We start from the raw sequence: 15295 nt of genomic DNA, 5'->3' as shown, positions 1-15295 counted from the left end.
CAAAGGCACTGAACCTCAGAGCATGGTAAAATATTGGAAACAAAAGTCTTCTCTTCCTGGCCCTCTTTCCCAAGGCAAGAGAAGTATGAAAGATGTAGTGATTCCAGGTTTAGAAAGGATAATCTCTTGAAAGGCAGGTGGGGGAGGCCAACGGGTAAAGGGGCTCAATTCAGTGATGAGAATGGGACTAGACTTGTACTGGTGAGCATGAAGTAGGGTACATAGAAGCTGAACTTTTAAAAAAGTTCTATATATATATATATAGGGAACTATATATATATGTATATAGTGTATATATATATGGAACTTGTTTAAAAGTTCAGCTTCTGTGTGTGTCTGTGTGTGTGTGTATATATATATATATATATATATATATATATATATATATATATACATATATATATACTAACATGTTTTAAAAGAATCTCTTGATGATGCTGTGAAACTGCTGCACTCAATATGCCAGCAAATTTGGAAAACTCAGCAGTGGCCACAGGACTGGAAAAGGTCAGTTTTCATTCCAATCCCAAAGAAAGGCAATGCCAAAGAATGCTCAAACTACCGCACAATTGCACTCATCTCACACGCTAGTAAAGTAATGCTCAAAATTCTCCAAGCCAGGCTTCAGCAATATGTGAACCGTGAACTTCCTGATGTTCAAGCTGGTTTTAGAAAAGGCAGAGGAACCAGAGATCAAATTGCCAACATCCACTGGATCATCGAAAAACAAACATCTATTTCTGCTTTATTGATTATGCCAAAGCCTTTGACTGTGTGGATCACAATAAACTGTGGAAAATTCTGAAAGAAATGGGAATACCAGACCACCTGATCTGCCTCTTGAGAAATATGTATGCAGGTCAGGAAGCAACAGTTAGAACTGGACATGGAACAACAGACTGGTTCCAAATAGGAAAAGGAGTACGTCAAGGCTGTATATTGTCACCCTGTTTATTTAACTTATATGCAGAGTACATCATGAGAAATGCTGGACTGGAAGAAACACAAGCTAGAATCAAGATGGCCAGAAGAAATATCAATAGCCTCAGATATGCAGATGACACCACCCTTATGGCAGAAAGTGAAGAGGAGCTCAAAAGCCTCTTGATGAAAGTGAAAGTGGAGAGTGAAAAAGTTGGCTTAAAGCTCAACATTCAGAAAACGAAGATCATGGCATCTGGTCCCATCACTTCATGGGAAATAGATGCGGAAACACTGGAAACAGTGTCAGACTTTATTTTTCTGAGCTCCAAAATCACTGCAGATGGTGACTGCAGCCATGGAATTAAAAGATGCTTACTCCTTGGAAGGAAAGTTATGACCAACCTAGATAGCATATTCAAAAGCAGAGACATTACTTTGCCAACAAAGGTTCGTCTAGTCAAGGTTATGGTTTTACCTGTGGTCATGTATGGATGTGAGAGTTGGACTGTGAAGAAGGCTGAGCGCCGAAGAATTGATGCTTTTGAACTGTGGTATTGGAGAAGACTCTTGAGAGTCCCTTGGACTGCAAGGAGATCCAACCAGTCCATTCTGAAGGAGATCAGCCCTGGGATGTCTTTGGAAGGAATGATGCTGAAGCTGAAACTCCAGTACTTTGGCCACCTCATGCGAAGAGTTGACTCATTGGAAAAGACTCTGATGCTGGGAGGGATTGGGGGCAGGAGGAGAAGGGGACGACAGAGGATGAGACGGCTGGATGGCATCACTGACTCAATGGACATGAGTCTGAGTGAGCTCCGGGAGTTGGTGATGGACAGGGAGGCCTGGCGTGCTGCGATTCATGGGGTCGCAAAGAGTCGGACACGACTGAGCGACTGATCTGATATGATCTGATCTGAGACTATCTCCTTCCATTGCTCAAGAGTATCTGGACCACACAGAGCAGGATGGTCCAAAGAGTGCTGGGTACTAGTGAGGGATATCATTATATCAATCCTTCCCATTATAAGGCAAATGTTTATAGAAATCATGCTTTTTCAGCTTGGAAGGCATACATCATCACATCCTAAGCTGATGAACAAGGGGAGGGAGGGAAGGATGGAGGGAGCCACGGATTCTGGTGTTACTGGATAACATTGCCCAGGGGTCGTCATGATCTGAAGCTGGAGGGATGACTCACATGCAGTAACTCCAGAGGAGCACTGCAAGCTTGAGCAAGGAGAGCAGGGGCAATGATTTTTTAAATGTTTGCACCCTGTGACATCAGAACAATGCTTAGTACACAAAAAACTATCAGTCTTTTGAAAGTTATCAGTTTAGTGAACAAACAAAAAATAAGCATGTTTTCTTTGAAAATTGTGTTTAGAAAAATACAGAAATTAACCAGAGAAAACTCTATTCTGAGTCTATTGAAGACCAAGACACTGTCATCTCTGTGTCTCCTCTGACTAGTGTAATAAACCAACCTACAGTTCTTTGATAGATGTTTTTGCTGTTCAGTCACCAAATCGTGTCTGACTCTTGTGACCCCATGGACTACAGCTCACCAGGCTCTTCTGTCCATGGGATTTCCCAGGCAAGAGTACTGGAGTGGGTTGCCATTTTCTTCTCCAGGGGATCTTCCCGACACAGGGATCAAACTGTATCTCCTGCATTGGCAGGTTCTTTACACCTGAGCCACCTGAGAAGCCCCCTTTGATTAGATAGAGGTCTACTCAGTTAAACTTATCCTTGGATACCCTGTACAATGTGCTAGATGCCACATCCAGTGGATCTAATGCTGTTTTTGTTAATGCAAAGTATTTTTGTGCTTTTATTAGAACCTGCAGAGTCCCAAGTTGTTCTATTTGAATATCTATTATGATAATCTTTTAACTGATGGCAAGAGAACATCTTGTTCTTACAAAACTATACTCTCATGACAATTGTCCAACACACAAAAGAAAATATCTGATCCTAATGAAGTCATTCCGGGACTTGGTGATGAAGTCAACTCCAGGAGTTGGTGATGGACAGGGCGGCCTGGTGTGCTGTGATTCATGGGGTCGCAGAGTCGGACACGACTGAGTGACTGAACTGAACTGAACTGAATGAAGTCAACCTATCTCACTCTCTCTGGATCTGTAAGGAATGAAGTTGGTAATCTAGACCTGCTTGGTGCAATAAGGCAAAATAACTGGTTCTCAAGCAGGCATTGCTTTTCTGCCTTCTGTACAAGTGGTAGGTATCTTTCAGAAATAATCTCTCACTACTATGCTGCACACTGGCTCAGCTTTACAGTTATTGTTTATCATTTCTTATCCTATCAGGAAGGGATTATTCAAGTTCCCAGTTTTAATGATGGGAACTATTTTAGTGAGACTAATCACTACACAGTGACTACTAACTATTCATTCACTAAATGCAAACCATTTCTAAAAGTGAAAGTTCACTTTCATAAGATGTCCAATCTGTTGTACTGTGACTATAGATGAAATATACATCATACTCACTTAAAAATTTTTTTCTGATTTACACAAAGATCTAATACAGGACTTTAGGGGCCATATTAAAGAGATGGATTTCTTTTCAGACAATACTGTCTTTGATGTTAAATCACCTACAATTAACTTCTTAAAGAACTCTGAATACTAGAGTATAAAGAAATTAATTTAAAAAATAAAATACACATGCAATTTACCCTAATTTTTTCCTAGTTCTTTAATTATTGAAACTTCCTCATTCCTACTTTATCTATGGTAGAATCACCGAGAGTAATTCAGTATCAGATGACTTACCTGGGTTGCTATTTTCAGGAGAAGTTTTAGATCTCTTTTCTTTATATTCAGAAATCAGTTGGCAAAAGCTATGTATTAAAAATGCAATAAATAATATTTTAACACTGATATGAAAAACAACTACCAAATTCTTAGATTATTTCAGACAATGTCAAAGATAATATCAAAACTTCAATTGTCACATACATTTCAAGTTTCTAAGTTCTATAAACTTTTATTTAGCATGTAGTAAAGGAGAAAGTAAAGGTCTATTTTCACCCTGCTTATTTAACTTATATGCAGAGTACATTATGAGAAACACTGGGCTGGATGAAGCACAAGCTGGAATCAAGATGGCTAGAAGAAATATCAATAACCTCAGATATGCAGATGACACCATCCTTATGGCAGAAAGTGAAGAAGAACTAAAAAGCCTCTTGATGAAAGTGAAAGAAGAGAGTGAAAAAGTTGGCTTAAAGATCAACATTCAGAAAACTAAGACCATGGCATCCGGTCCCATCACTTCATGGCAAATAGATGGGGAAAGAGTGACTGACTTTGTTTTGGGGGCTCCAAAATCACTCCAGATGGTGATTGCAGCCAAGAAATTAAAAGACGCTTACTCCTTGGAAAGAAAGTTAGATCAACTTAGCATATTAAAAAGCAGAGACATTACTTTCTCAACATAGGTCCATCTAGTCAAGGTTATGGTTTTTCCAGTAGTCATGTAGGGATGTGAGAGTTGTACTATAAAGAAAGCTGAGTACAGAAGAAGTGATGCTTTTGGACTGCAGTGTTGGAAAAGACTTTTGAGAGTCCCTTGGACTGCAAGGAGATCCAACCAGTCCATCCTAAAGGAAATCAGTCCTGGGTGTTCATTGGAAGGACTGATGTTGAAGCTGAAACTCCAACATTTTGGCCATCTGATACGAAGAGCGGACTCATTTGAAAAGACCTGATGTTGGGAAAGATTGAAGGCAGGAGGAGAAGGGGACAACAGAGGATGAGATGGTTGGATCACTGACTCAATGGACATGACTTTGGGTAAACTCTGGGAGTTGGTGATGGTCAGGGAGGCCTGGCGTGCTGCGGTTCATGGGGTCCCAAAGAGTCGAACACAACTGAGCAACTGAACTGAACTGAAAGGAGAAAGAAAAGGAAGATGAAGTAGTCATGAACTCAGGGCAGTACAGCTCCAATAATTAACTAGATTTGGCTTGGCATACAAAAAAATCTCTCGAGCTTGCAAATCCTAGCTCTATAACCAACTGTTCTTTGTTCCTGGAGGAGTTGTTTCTCTTCAGTTCAAAGTCTTCCTCTACATAACTGGGATATTACTACCTTATTTCACAAGAGGGTTAATAGGATGTAATGAGATAATATACCCCCAAAATGCTTGCAGAAATAGTCAAAGGGTGGAATAATTTCATCTTCAGCTTTATTGCTGTAACTACTTTGAAATTCCAAGTAAATCCCAATGTGTGCTTTTTCATACGTTTAACATTCAAGTGTTGCATGAAACTGTTATTAATTCTGGTAATTAGCTGTTTTTTGTGGTTTGTAATTTAGGGAATATCAGCTCTTATATAATGTGTACCTAAATTTATTTATAACATATGAATTCACTACATGAGAGAACATAATGCTCCCCCAATATTGCAGCTAATTACACCAAGAGCAGACTATGCTATGCTATGCTAAGTCACCTCAGTCGTGTCCAACTCTGTGTGACCCCATAGACGGAAGCCCACCAGGCTCCCTCGTTCCTGGGATTCTCCAGGCAAGAACACTGGAGTGGGTTGCCATTTCCTTCTTCAATGCATGAAAGTGAAAAGTGAAAGTGAAGTTACTCAGTCGTGTCCGACTCTTAGCGACACCATGGACTGCAGCCTACCAGGCTCCTCCGTCCATGGGATTTTCCAGGCAAGAGTACTGGAGTGGGGTGCCATTGCCTTCTCCGAAGAGCAGACTAATCACAATCAAGACCCGGCCTGGACCACTACTCTTCCTTCTCTACCTACTCAAACTCTGAACCAGCAGATCTTTCTGCCAATGGTTTTTAATCTCCATGTTCCTCTCCAATTCATTTGGAAGACATATCCCTACTCTTACACTGGGTACTGGCAAGTTCTAGACAGGGCTTACCTCTCTGAATTTCAACTATCTTACTTGAGATTTAGGGATTTCTGCTGAATGGATTCAGTATGGGGCAGATTCTGAAAACATTTAAAGTGGAGGCAGACAGAAATCCATTGGAAGGTTTTCATTATTACAGGAAACAGATCCCATGAGGAGCCAAGCATAATTAGGGAATCTCAGGCAAGCTGGCACCCACTACTCTGGGAAGGATGACAGGGAACCTGTGACCTAAGAAAAGGTGCCCCCACAGGACAGAAAGCTGCCTTGAGGTTCAAGTCTAGATACAAAGGAGAAAGGGAAGTCTGCTCAATCCCTGCAGGAGCACTTGACCCTCTCTGACAGCCTAAAATGGTCCCCACTGACATCTGCTAGCAGAAAAGATAAATAAGAGCCTCAAGGGCACCTCATCGTGAAGATCTAGGCCTACACGTGGGCTCCACATAAGATCTCTGACTGAGGGGGGCAGCTAGGCGGCCCAGCTGCCCGAACTGGGTGCTGGAGCTTTGTTTGCAACTGTGACTGAGCGACAAGCATACATATGAGAACAAAGGAGCTCTCACTCTGAAGTCGACCTGTGCATCATCTTAAAGGCTGGGGAACCTGGACCCGGAGGGGCGGCCTGGGAGCAAAGGTCAATTGTGAGCCCACCGCAGGATGAGTTTTTTTTTTTTTTTTTTCCTTTTAAAATGATTTTATTAAAGTCTTTATAGAGCCAATCCAGACTCCAGATCCAGCTGCCAAGCAGACCCTGTCAAGACCAGCTGTAGCAGCAGTGCTCAGCAGTAGAATCAATGCAAGCAACAGAATGATGAGAAGGAACTGTTTTTTCCCCTCCAAATGACTTGTGAAAGAGGACTGTCTCGTTGATTTTAGGGAATCCGCCGGGTTCTTGGAAAATTCAAGCAGAAGCGTATAGAGAGGCAAGTCCTCAAGAGAAAACAGGATTTGCTGCTGAACTAAATATTTCAAGACCCAAAGAACTAGTTAGAAATATCACAACTGTGACACTGTTCATACGCCATATCGAGAGGTCACACTTGGAATGAAATGGCTAATGTCAAGCTTTCTAAGGATCAAGGTCTACATGTCCTGAGATAAAGCACCCTGAGCCCACAGCCAAGAGTAACTAACTGGCCTTTGCTTGGCTTTCAGCTCTTGAGGGGGAACATCTCACCACCTTTCTCCAAACTGCCTGCACCAAACTGGAACTCTCACTGGTCACGTAGCAAGTAACAGTTAAAATTATTTTTGGCTGCAGTTTAGTGAGAATTGGCATTTTAATGTGAACACTTACATATCAAAACCACTAATAACAGCATATTCTTCTGCAGTCCATCCAAAAACATCTTGAGAAAAGATGTCAGCACCTTGCTGAAGAAGAAGTCTGACGACATCTGGTGATTCATACATGACAGCAAGCATGAGGGCTGTTCTAAAACAACAGAGAGATGACTTCAGCCTCAGGAAGCTGAGTTGACTTACCTACACAGTTAATTTGATATGCTTCACCAAGTGAACGCCTTGCCCTTTCATGAGGGACTGACCATTTACAGGGTCAAGTGTTCATCAATGGCACCCCACTCCAGTACTCGTGCCTGGAAAATCCCATGGACGGAGGAGCCTGGTGGGCTGCAGTCCATGGGGTCACTAGGAGTCGGACACGACTGAGCGACTTCACTTTCACTTTTCACTTTCACGCATTGGAGAAGGAAATGGCAACCCACTCCAGTGTTCTTGCCTGGAGAATCCCAGGGACAGGGGAGCCTGGTGGGCTGCTGTCTCTGGGGTCGCACAGAGTTGGACACGACTGAAGAGACTTAGCAGCACCAGCGGCAGCATCAGTGTTCATCTTTGCAAACTACCTCCAAGGCTAAAATGAAGGGACGGAAAAGAAGCCTCCTGTCCCACTGGGATGCCAGGCAGCAGCACTTACTATTTCAAAAGTCCATGATGGGGACTTCCCTCATGGGCCAGTGGATAAGACTCCAGGCTCCCCCATGCAGGGGGCCTAGGTCAGGGAACTTGATCTCATATGCTGCAACTAAGAGTTCCCACAACTAGGACCCCATGCAACCAAATAAATAAATGTTTTTTTTAAATAATAATAAAGTCCTTGATGGACAAGAAACGATCCTGAGGTCACTTATCTGAGGCAGGTGACTATTTAAGGGATAAATTCCCCATTTCCTCCTTAGTCTGATATATTCGGCTTCAACGTCAGCTAGAGGTTGGGTTAAGGAAAGGCTACTTGCAGGTTTAAATCAAAAATATTGATATTAATGGGAATAAAAATAGTCATGGTGGCAGTTAATGATGTGGACAAGCATGTGCTAGGCACTAAAAATGAAATACTATATATAAAATCTTTCTTACACACAGGCACCTTTGAAAGATGCATTACTATTTGCCTTGTGTATCAGGAAACTTATTTGCTGATGATAGCCCTAATCGGTAGGAAACCTAGTAATTGAACCTAGCCTGAATCTAAAGCCCATCATTTTCGTCTGTATCATTCACCTCTGATTTGTCTCTGTTAAAGGAACTGTTTATCCAATCAAAGCTATCTTTCTTCCTTCTACCTGCATTAAAAATGAAAATATCAAAATGTACTAAAATGAAAACCTGATGAGCCCACAGGATCTGGTGACAGTGAGTCATAACCACCTTTTTGTGGCTGTTGTTATTTAGTCGCTATGTTGTATCTGACTCTTTTGCAATCTAATAACATCAGCATTCTTCAAACAAAGTAATTTAAAACAAAGAGTTATCCATAAGACAAAACCAAGTCTTTTAGGTTTACTATGCATCTTATAAAAATACATACATACAAAGTAGAGGTTAAAGAATTCTTTTAAAAGAATTAAGAAACTCGATACTATCATGAGGTGAACTAAAAAGCAGAATCCATATTTCATAAAGCTAATAAAACTAATTTGAAATCCCTCAGCTATTACCAGATCAACCAAACAAACAAAAAACAGGTTGCGTATGACATCAGTCAATATTATAAAGGAATATGAATCCTGCTATACATTCTTGCTATATATTGTTCATGGTTCCCAGTCAGAATAACTGACTTTCTACCTAAGTGATGATGTGTTGATCACAAATGAATCCTCTTATTCATTTAATCTTGATATTACCATCCTAGAACAGCACTAAGGGTTTTAAAAAGAAAAAGAACAACGGTACCTTTTCATCTTATCAACCGCATGTATATTTGCTTTTTTCTTTACTAAAAATTCCACCATTTGCCCTCTCTTTTCACATATCGCAAGTAGCAGTGGTGTCAGGTCATCCTGTAAAACAGGGAAAACCATTTCTAATGTACACAGTTAACCTATTTCTAAACTGAAATTAAAACCGTGCAATAGATTCTCTGAACTTAAAAATAAAAGTCAGAAAGTAAATGAAAGAGAGCCCCCCCCTCCTCATCACCCTGTGCACCTTCTTTCTCTTTAATCTGCTCCTCCTCTGGGCCTTCCCTGGTGGTCCAGTGGCTAAGTGTTAAGCTCCCAATGCAGGGGGTGTGAGTATCATTTAGCTACTGTATCAACTGCATATTTTAGGGACAATGCTGAGGCAGAAATATATAATACTATCTGTAGCATGCATAACCTATCCAAGGATGACCATGAGTAAACTCAAAAGGTTTACAGACATTCCAGTGGGAATATTATTCTCTACATGAACATGCCAAGAGGGAAACTTTTTCTTTTTTTTCAAAAAATCAACTGTGGGAACCCTGTTTTACTGCTTTCTCAGACATGTCTCCTGGAATTTAATCTTACTCATTCTCTCTTCCTTGCTTGCTCTTTCCACCGCCCTTCCTTAAGTTAGACATTCTGGCTGACAGGTCAGCATTCGCTAGATGCTAACTGCATGCAGAATGAGCGCCCTTCCCACCTTATCTTCAAAGACCCTTCTTGATGACTCTCATGTGATTACCTCCAGACCACCAGAAGGAAGCTTCCAAAATCCTAGAGTTCTGGTGTCTGTCTTGCTTTACTGCAACATAAAATTACCAATAAATACATGCTCAACATTTTCTTGGGGAGTTGCTCTTCCATCAGCTCTCCCTGTGCTGTCTCTTATAATCTTGTGTGTTTGTGAGAGTTATTCAGTGTGAAACTGCCACAACCAACTTAAAAATTCTAATTTGAAAAATTCAATCCCATTCTTAAGAGATTTTTTAAAATATGAAATCAATTATAGACTAATTAGACTGTCTTTAAAAACCTTCAAATATTTATCAAAATAAACTATCAATCAAAAATTGGAAACTCAAATGCTTATGGACAGAAAGCTGATGACCTGAGTAAGTGAAAAAGCCAGGTGAGACTGGTAACCCTGAAAACACGTGTCCCATACAGAAGAGGTGGCCTCTGCACACAGACCAAACAGTAGGATGGGCTCAAGGGCGTCCAGATTTGGTCCTTGGAGAAGCCTGAACTTCTGCATGAGCCTCCTAAATTTGAAATGTTGACTCAATGTGTGGAGGATACTAAACATATCCAAGGGCCATGTTTGGTTTATGGCCCACTTTTGGTTTTATGTTTGCTGTTTCCAAACAGATGGGTATAAAGCAAATATTTGTATGTGAAACCTTTCCTTTCTTTAGTATCATATGTTTCACAAAAAAAGTGGGGCCCCATATGTAATAAACATGGCTATTAAGACTCATAATTCAAGTAAACATAAATTCTTTTAAAAAGACTCATAATTTACAGTCAAGAATGTTTCCACTGCCTGTTGAAACTACAGTCTATCTCTAGAATTCTTCTAGACTGTTAATCAAATGGAAAATGAGTTTCCAAGCCTGCTGAAAATAAATGCTTAAAACAATTCCCCTCTGTACTGTTACTAACTTCACGGGTTTTAGAGCTCTCATCTGCTTATGCCAGGGATCAGCAATTCTAACAGACACACTGCAAGAGTCTGTCCTGCAGATGATACCAAAAAAGGCTCAGGAGTTACTATTACTGCAACCAGGAAAACCCTGTTGGTAACAAACATCTGTTGACCTAATGACCTGGATGATAAGTGAAGGTGCAAAATCCTTAAAGGGTCAGACTCTACAGACGAAGTGACTTCGCCATGAGCAAATCGCTAAAGACTCTCGGAGGGTCACCGAATGATGAGTGGTTGGAAGGAAAAGGGGTTGTTGTTCAAGCCCATAGATATTGCCAAAGATACTCCTTTTAATGTCTCAAACATGGGGCAGAGAAAAAGTTAGGCTAATAGTGTTGGAAAGGAGGGAGCTGATGGAAGCAGCTAGCATTGATCAAACTCCAGCCCTTCTAGAGACTACTTTCTTTTGTGAAGGGGGCATTTAGAAATTACATGTATTCATTCCATAGTTATTCATCAAGGATTGGATCAGAATCTCAAGGGAATAGTTCTAAATACACATGTCCAAATGTTCCTCAATTTACTCAGTCAAAATCTACAGCGAACAGCCTAGGCTTATACATTTTTAAAAGAAGTTTTCCCAAATAATTGTGGTTCACCAGCAGAATATAACTGAGAATTACTGCAGCAACCACTCCAGTCTCATCTCTTACTCATACGGCCAATTCCTTCTCTTATGTGAAGGTGTGAATAAAAAAGAAAAGTGTAAGAGGCAAGAGTCATCAAAACTGCAATTTTTAAAAATTTCCTGGGTAAACAGTGGTAGAACAGGTACTAGTAAACCCAAAAGGCAACCTGATCTCATTATTTATAAACCCCTTACTTCCTTCCCATCAAGACATTCTAGATGGGAGAGCAGAGTCTAGACTCTTATCTAAGTGGATCGTTCTGCCAGAATAGGATAATATCAGGTAGTTATTTGTTCTCTCTTAATTCCCACTTCATCACCACCTGTTCACTGTCAGTGTTTTGCTCAGAGTCTTCTTAAAACTGGCACCTAGGCAAGTTTACAATTCACTCACACTCTTTTTCAAAATAACAACTATTATCCCTGAAAACTGAAAAGCATATAAGAAATCTATAAGCTGAAGGGAATAAAAAGCACAAACCAAAATCTCGGGACTTCCGTGGTGGTCCCGGGGCTGGGTCTCAGTGCTCCCGGTAAAGGCCTGGGTTCGACCCCTGGTCAGGAAACTAGATCCTACATGCTGAAACTAAGCCCAGCTCAGCAAATAAATAAATATTAAAATAAATGAATCCCCTTCTTGGCATTTCCCAACTGCCAAAATTCCAGCTTGACTTGCAACTTTTCACTTGCTTGCTCCTTTTCCTTTCCTTTTACGCTCTTAAGACTTGGGCAATGAGAGAGAAACTGTGTTTATATAAACCATTTTTCATAAAATGGGAATTTGTGAACAGCAGCAAGATTTCTATTATGTTGTAAAATGCTTTCGTTATGTTTGAATTTTAAGACAAAGTCTACTGAGGCAAATTTTGCTTTACTGTGTTATTTTAGAGTGATTAAAAAAAAAAAAAAAAAACCTTAAGTGGGGGAAAATATTTGGAAAATGTTTTACCTCTAACAAGTGCAGTGTTATCACAAATACCAGCCAGAAACACATAAAGGAATGCTTTACTCTCTAATGCTTGAGAAATATCATGCTTAAAGTGAAATCTTAGACAGTTTAGTTTCTTCAAAATACTTTCATTCAGGGAAGGCTGGAGCTTCCAAACACGGAAAACTGAGCCCACCTGTGAGAGTGGAGGGAGTTCCTGGCGGTGCTGAAGAGGCCGGACTTCACATGCTTCCTGAAGAAAGAACAGGAGGGGCAGCTCCCCAGGCACAGCTGCCACCCCTCAGAGCAGCTCCCCGGGGCTGAGCGTGGAAGACCCCGCGGGGTACCTGGTGAACCAAGTGGTCACCAGCACAAGAGAACGCCCTTGCTGGGTGTCAAACATGACCTGACCCACCTGGCTGGATCTCAGAACCCGGAGTCCTGGAGGGCTCAGCGCTCCAGGCCTGCTGCCTCCCAGGCCCACTTGCACTCACCCAGCTCCCCCTGCTGGGCACTGTGTCTCCTTCCTCCTCTGCCCACCCCCAGCAGCCCACATTCCCTGAGCCCCTGTAAACAGCCAGTGCCCATATCACTTCATTCCCCTCAGGCCTTCACTTCCTGTGGGCTCAGAGCCCACCACCCACTCCCACGCATGTTCTAATGGGAAAGCCTTCCTTCTAGGGTAGAAGGGTGGCTGGCAGACAGAGCTCTGCCCTTTCTGGGGGCACCGACTTTTTTCACCCCCGCCCCCTGACTCGGGTTTGGAATTGTTTTTCCATGGTTACAGGGCCTCATGGACACTATTCAAGTCAGGGCATGTTTAACAGGAGGATTCCTACGTGCTGTTTCTCACAAGTCCTTTGTTTCTTTTTAAGCGGAACAGCACGCTGCTCCCAGGAACTGGGGTCATTGTGTGAGACAGGCTTGAATCTCCTTTAGTAAACATCTCTTTACGACAAAACTGGTTAGTCTCGGTCCCCTTTCTTGAGATACGGATTGTCTCCTGAGCTTGTGACCATCATCATCCCTTGTTCCCTTGGTAACGGCTACTGTACCTTTGGTTTTCTGATCTTTATCATTGACGAAAGAAACTTCTTGTACTACAGCCTATATATACCCACAGAAAAATCATTAAAGCACCTTTGCTCCATCAGAGCTTGGGTCCCCGTGTCTGTCTGTCTGTCTTTCTGTCTCTCTCCCCGGCTGATTCCTTGGAGCGCAGAGACCCGTCTTGCTCACTCTCCTGCCCGGGCTTCTAAGACTCTCGAGAAGGCGCCCTGTGCGTTCACCCCACCTCGAGAGGGCGCCCGGTGCCTTCGTGAGAGACACAAGTCCTGTCTCAAGGACTTTATTGGTTTTCTGCGTAAACCAGGGAGTAGCGGCCTCTTTCTTTCTGTCACTTTCTTATATCGTCGCCTCCAGACGGCCAGGTCCCAGTCCATTAAAGGACCTCAACCATTCGGTTTACCTATTTACATACTGTTGTAAATAAAACACTTGTAGATTAAAAAAAATGCTTCACAAACATTTGGTAAATAAAGTTAGGTGACCGATACCTTGTTCCTGGCTTCTATATCGGCGTCATAGGAAAGCAGCTTTGCTGCGAGTGATACATTCTGGCAAAAGACAGCGTAGTGGACAGCGGTGTTGCCACAGACGTCCATGACATTTGGGTCGGCACCATGCTCCAGCAGAAGAGTCGCACACTCCTCCTCTTGGCATTCTACGGCCTGTTAGTGTTGTGCCAAGAAACAGAGTGTAAATTCTAGGAATTCAAAGTAAACAGGCCACAAGCTTCACCAGTTTGCTATATTTCAATGAGATAAATTCACTTTTAGTCTCAGGAAATCACACCCATCTCATGTGGACACGGTTCGCTGCCCCATACCTTCATCAGCGCTGTCCTCTTTTCATTGTCACAGAGGTTAAGCAGGCATTTTCTCTCCAGGAGGAGAGTGACCACCGCTGAATGGCCATTGGCACAGGCCAAATGGAGCGCAGTCCTAGGAAAGCAAGAGCAATTTTTAGGAAACCCTAGTGTTACTGTTTCAAAGCAAACAATCGTTCCTGTGATTGAAAACATTCAATAGCATGCTATTCCTATCACTCTAAAACAAATGTTTCATTTTCTTCTGGAGAAAGAACAGTCTATATTCGCTTTAGCTCTTCTTACCACAGTAATGAAAGAACTATCTACTTGAATAGAACGAGCATGACCTTGAGATTCAGCTCAACTTGGGTTTGTATTTGACTTTCACTCTGTCACTCATTAGCCGTTGCTCAGCCTCTCTGTGCTTCAATTTCCTCATCAACAGAATGGAGAGGGAGTAGTAGTTATCTCACAGGACAGCACTGTGATGCTTACATGAGAGCCATGCAAAGGGTGCAGAACCACTCCTGGCAGATAACAGCTCAGTAACTGTTAGGTCATATTATCATATTTATTGCTACTACTACTAGTTTACAAGGACAACATCTCAATGAAGTCAAAGGATATGACTCCTCCTTTGCAGATATATTTTGAGTATTAGAGACAACATTGTACTTCGATGATTCTAATATGCTCATTTTCTCACATTTTAACATCTCTGACATTGGAATATAATTTATAATTCACAGACTTTACAAATTGTAGAATTTTTGTTTGTCCATTTCTCTTTTTTCCTGTTGGTCTAATTCCCATGAGATGTTTTCATCTAAGTCTGCTTTAGAGATGATGTATAATATATATTATTATATAATACAGGTGTACGACACAGTGATCCACAATTGTTAAAGGTTATACTGCATTTAAAGTGACTATAAAATATTAACTATAATCCCCATGTTGTACAATAAATCTTTGTAGCTTGCAGGATTTTAGTTCCCTCACCAGAAGATCGAACCCTGGGCCCAGAGCAGTGAGTCTTAACCACTGGACTTCCAGGAAATTCTCAAGATTCCCTTGACTTCTGAAAAGGCTGAAAGTTGTCACAGGATACCAATCCTCAC

The 15295-nt window shown here is 41.6% G+C and overlaps 1 protein-coding gene across 1 annotated transcript in view; it reads right to left on the bottom strand.

The window, feature by feature from the left end:
- Positions 1-15295, bottom strand: part of LOC139186652 (ankyrin repeat domain-containing protein 26-like) — a 53800-nt gene that overhangs the window by 34248 nt on the left and 4257 nt on the right. The window contains exons 2-6 of the mRNA XM_070802000.1: positions 14193-14307; positions 13861-14034; positions 9030-9136; positions 7132-7269; positions 3720-3787 (exon numbers count right to left, since the gene is read on the bottom strand). Of these exons, the coding sequence (XP_070658101.1) occupies positions 3720-3787; positions 7132-7269; positions 9030-9136; positions 13861-14034; positions 14193-14307 (602 nt within the window). The remainder of the gene's footprint in view (positions 1-3719; positions 3788-7131; positions 7270-9029; positions 9137-13860; positions 14035-14192; positions 14308-15295) is intronic.

The sequence above is a fragment of the Bos indicus genome, chromosome 13, assembly GCF_029378745.1.
Source record: "Bos indicus isolate NIAB-ARS_2022 breed Sahiwal x Tharparkar chromosome 13, NIAB-ARS_B.indTharparkar_mat_pri_1.0, whole genome shotgun sequence".
Lineage (NCBI taxonomy): Eukaryota > Metazoa > Chordata > Mammalia > Artiodactyla > Bovidae > Bos > Bos indicus.
Note: the sequence above shows the minus strand (reverse complement) of the source record. Positions and strands in the feature narration are given on the sequence as shown.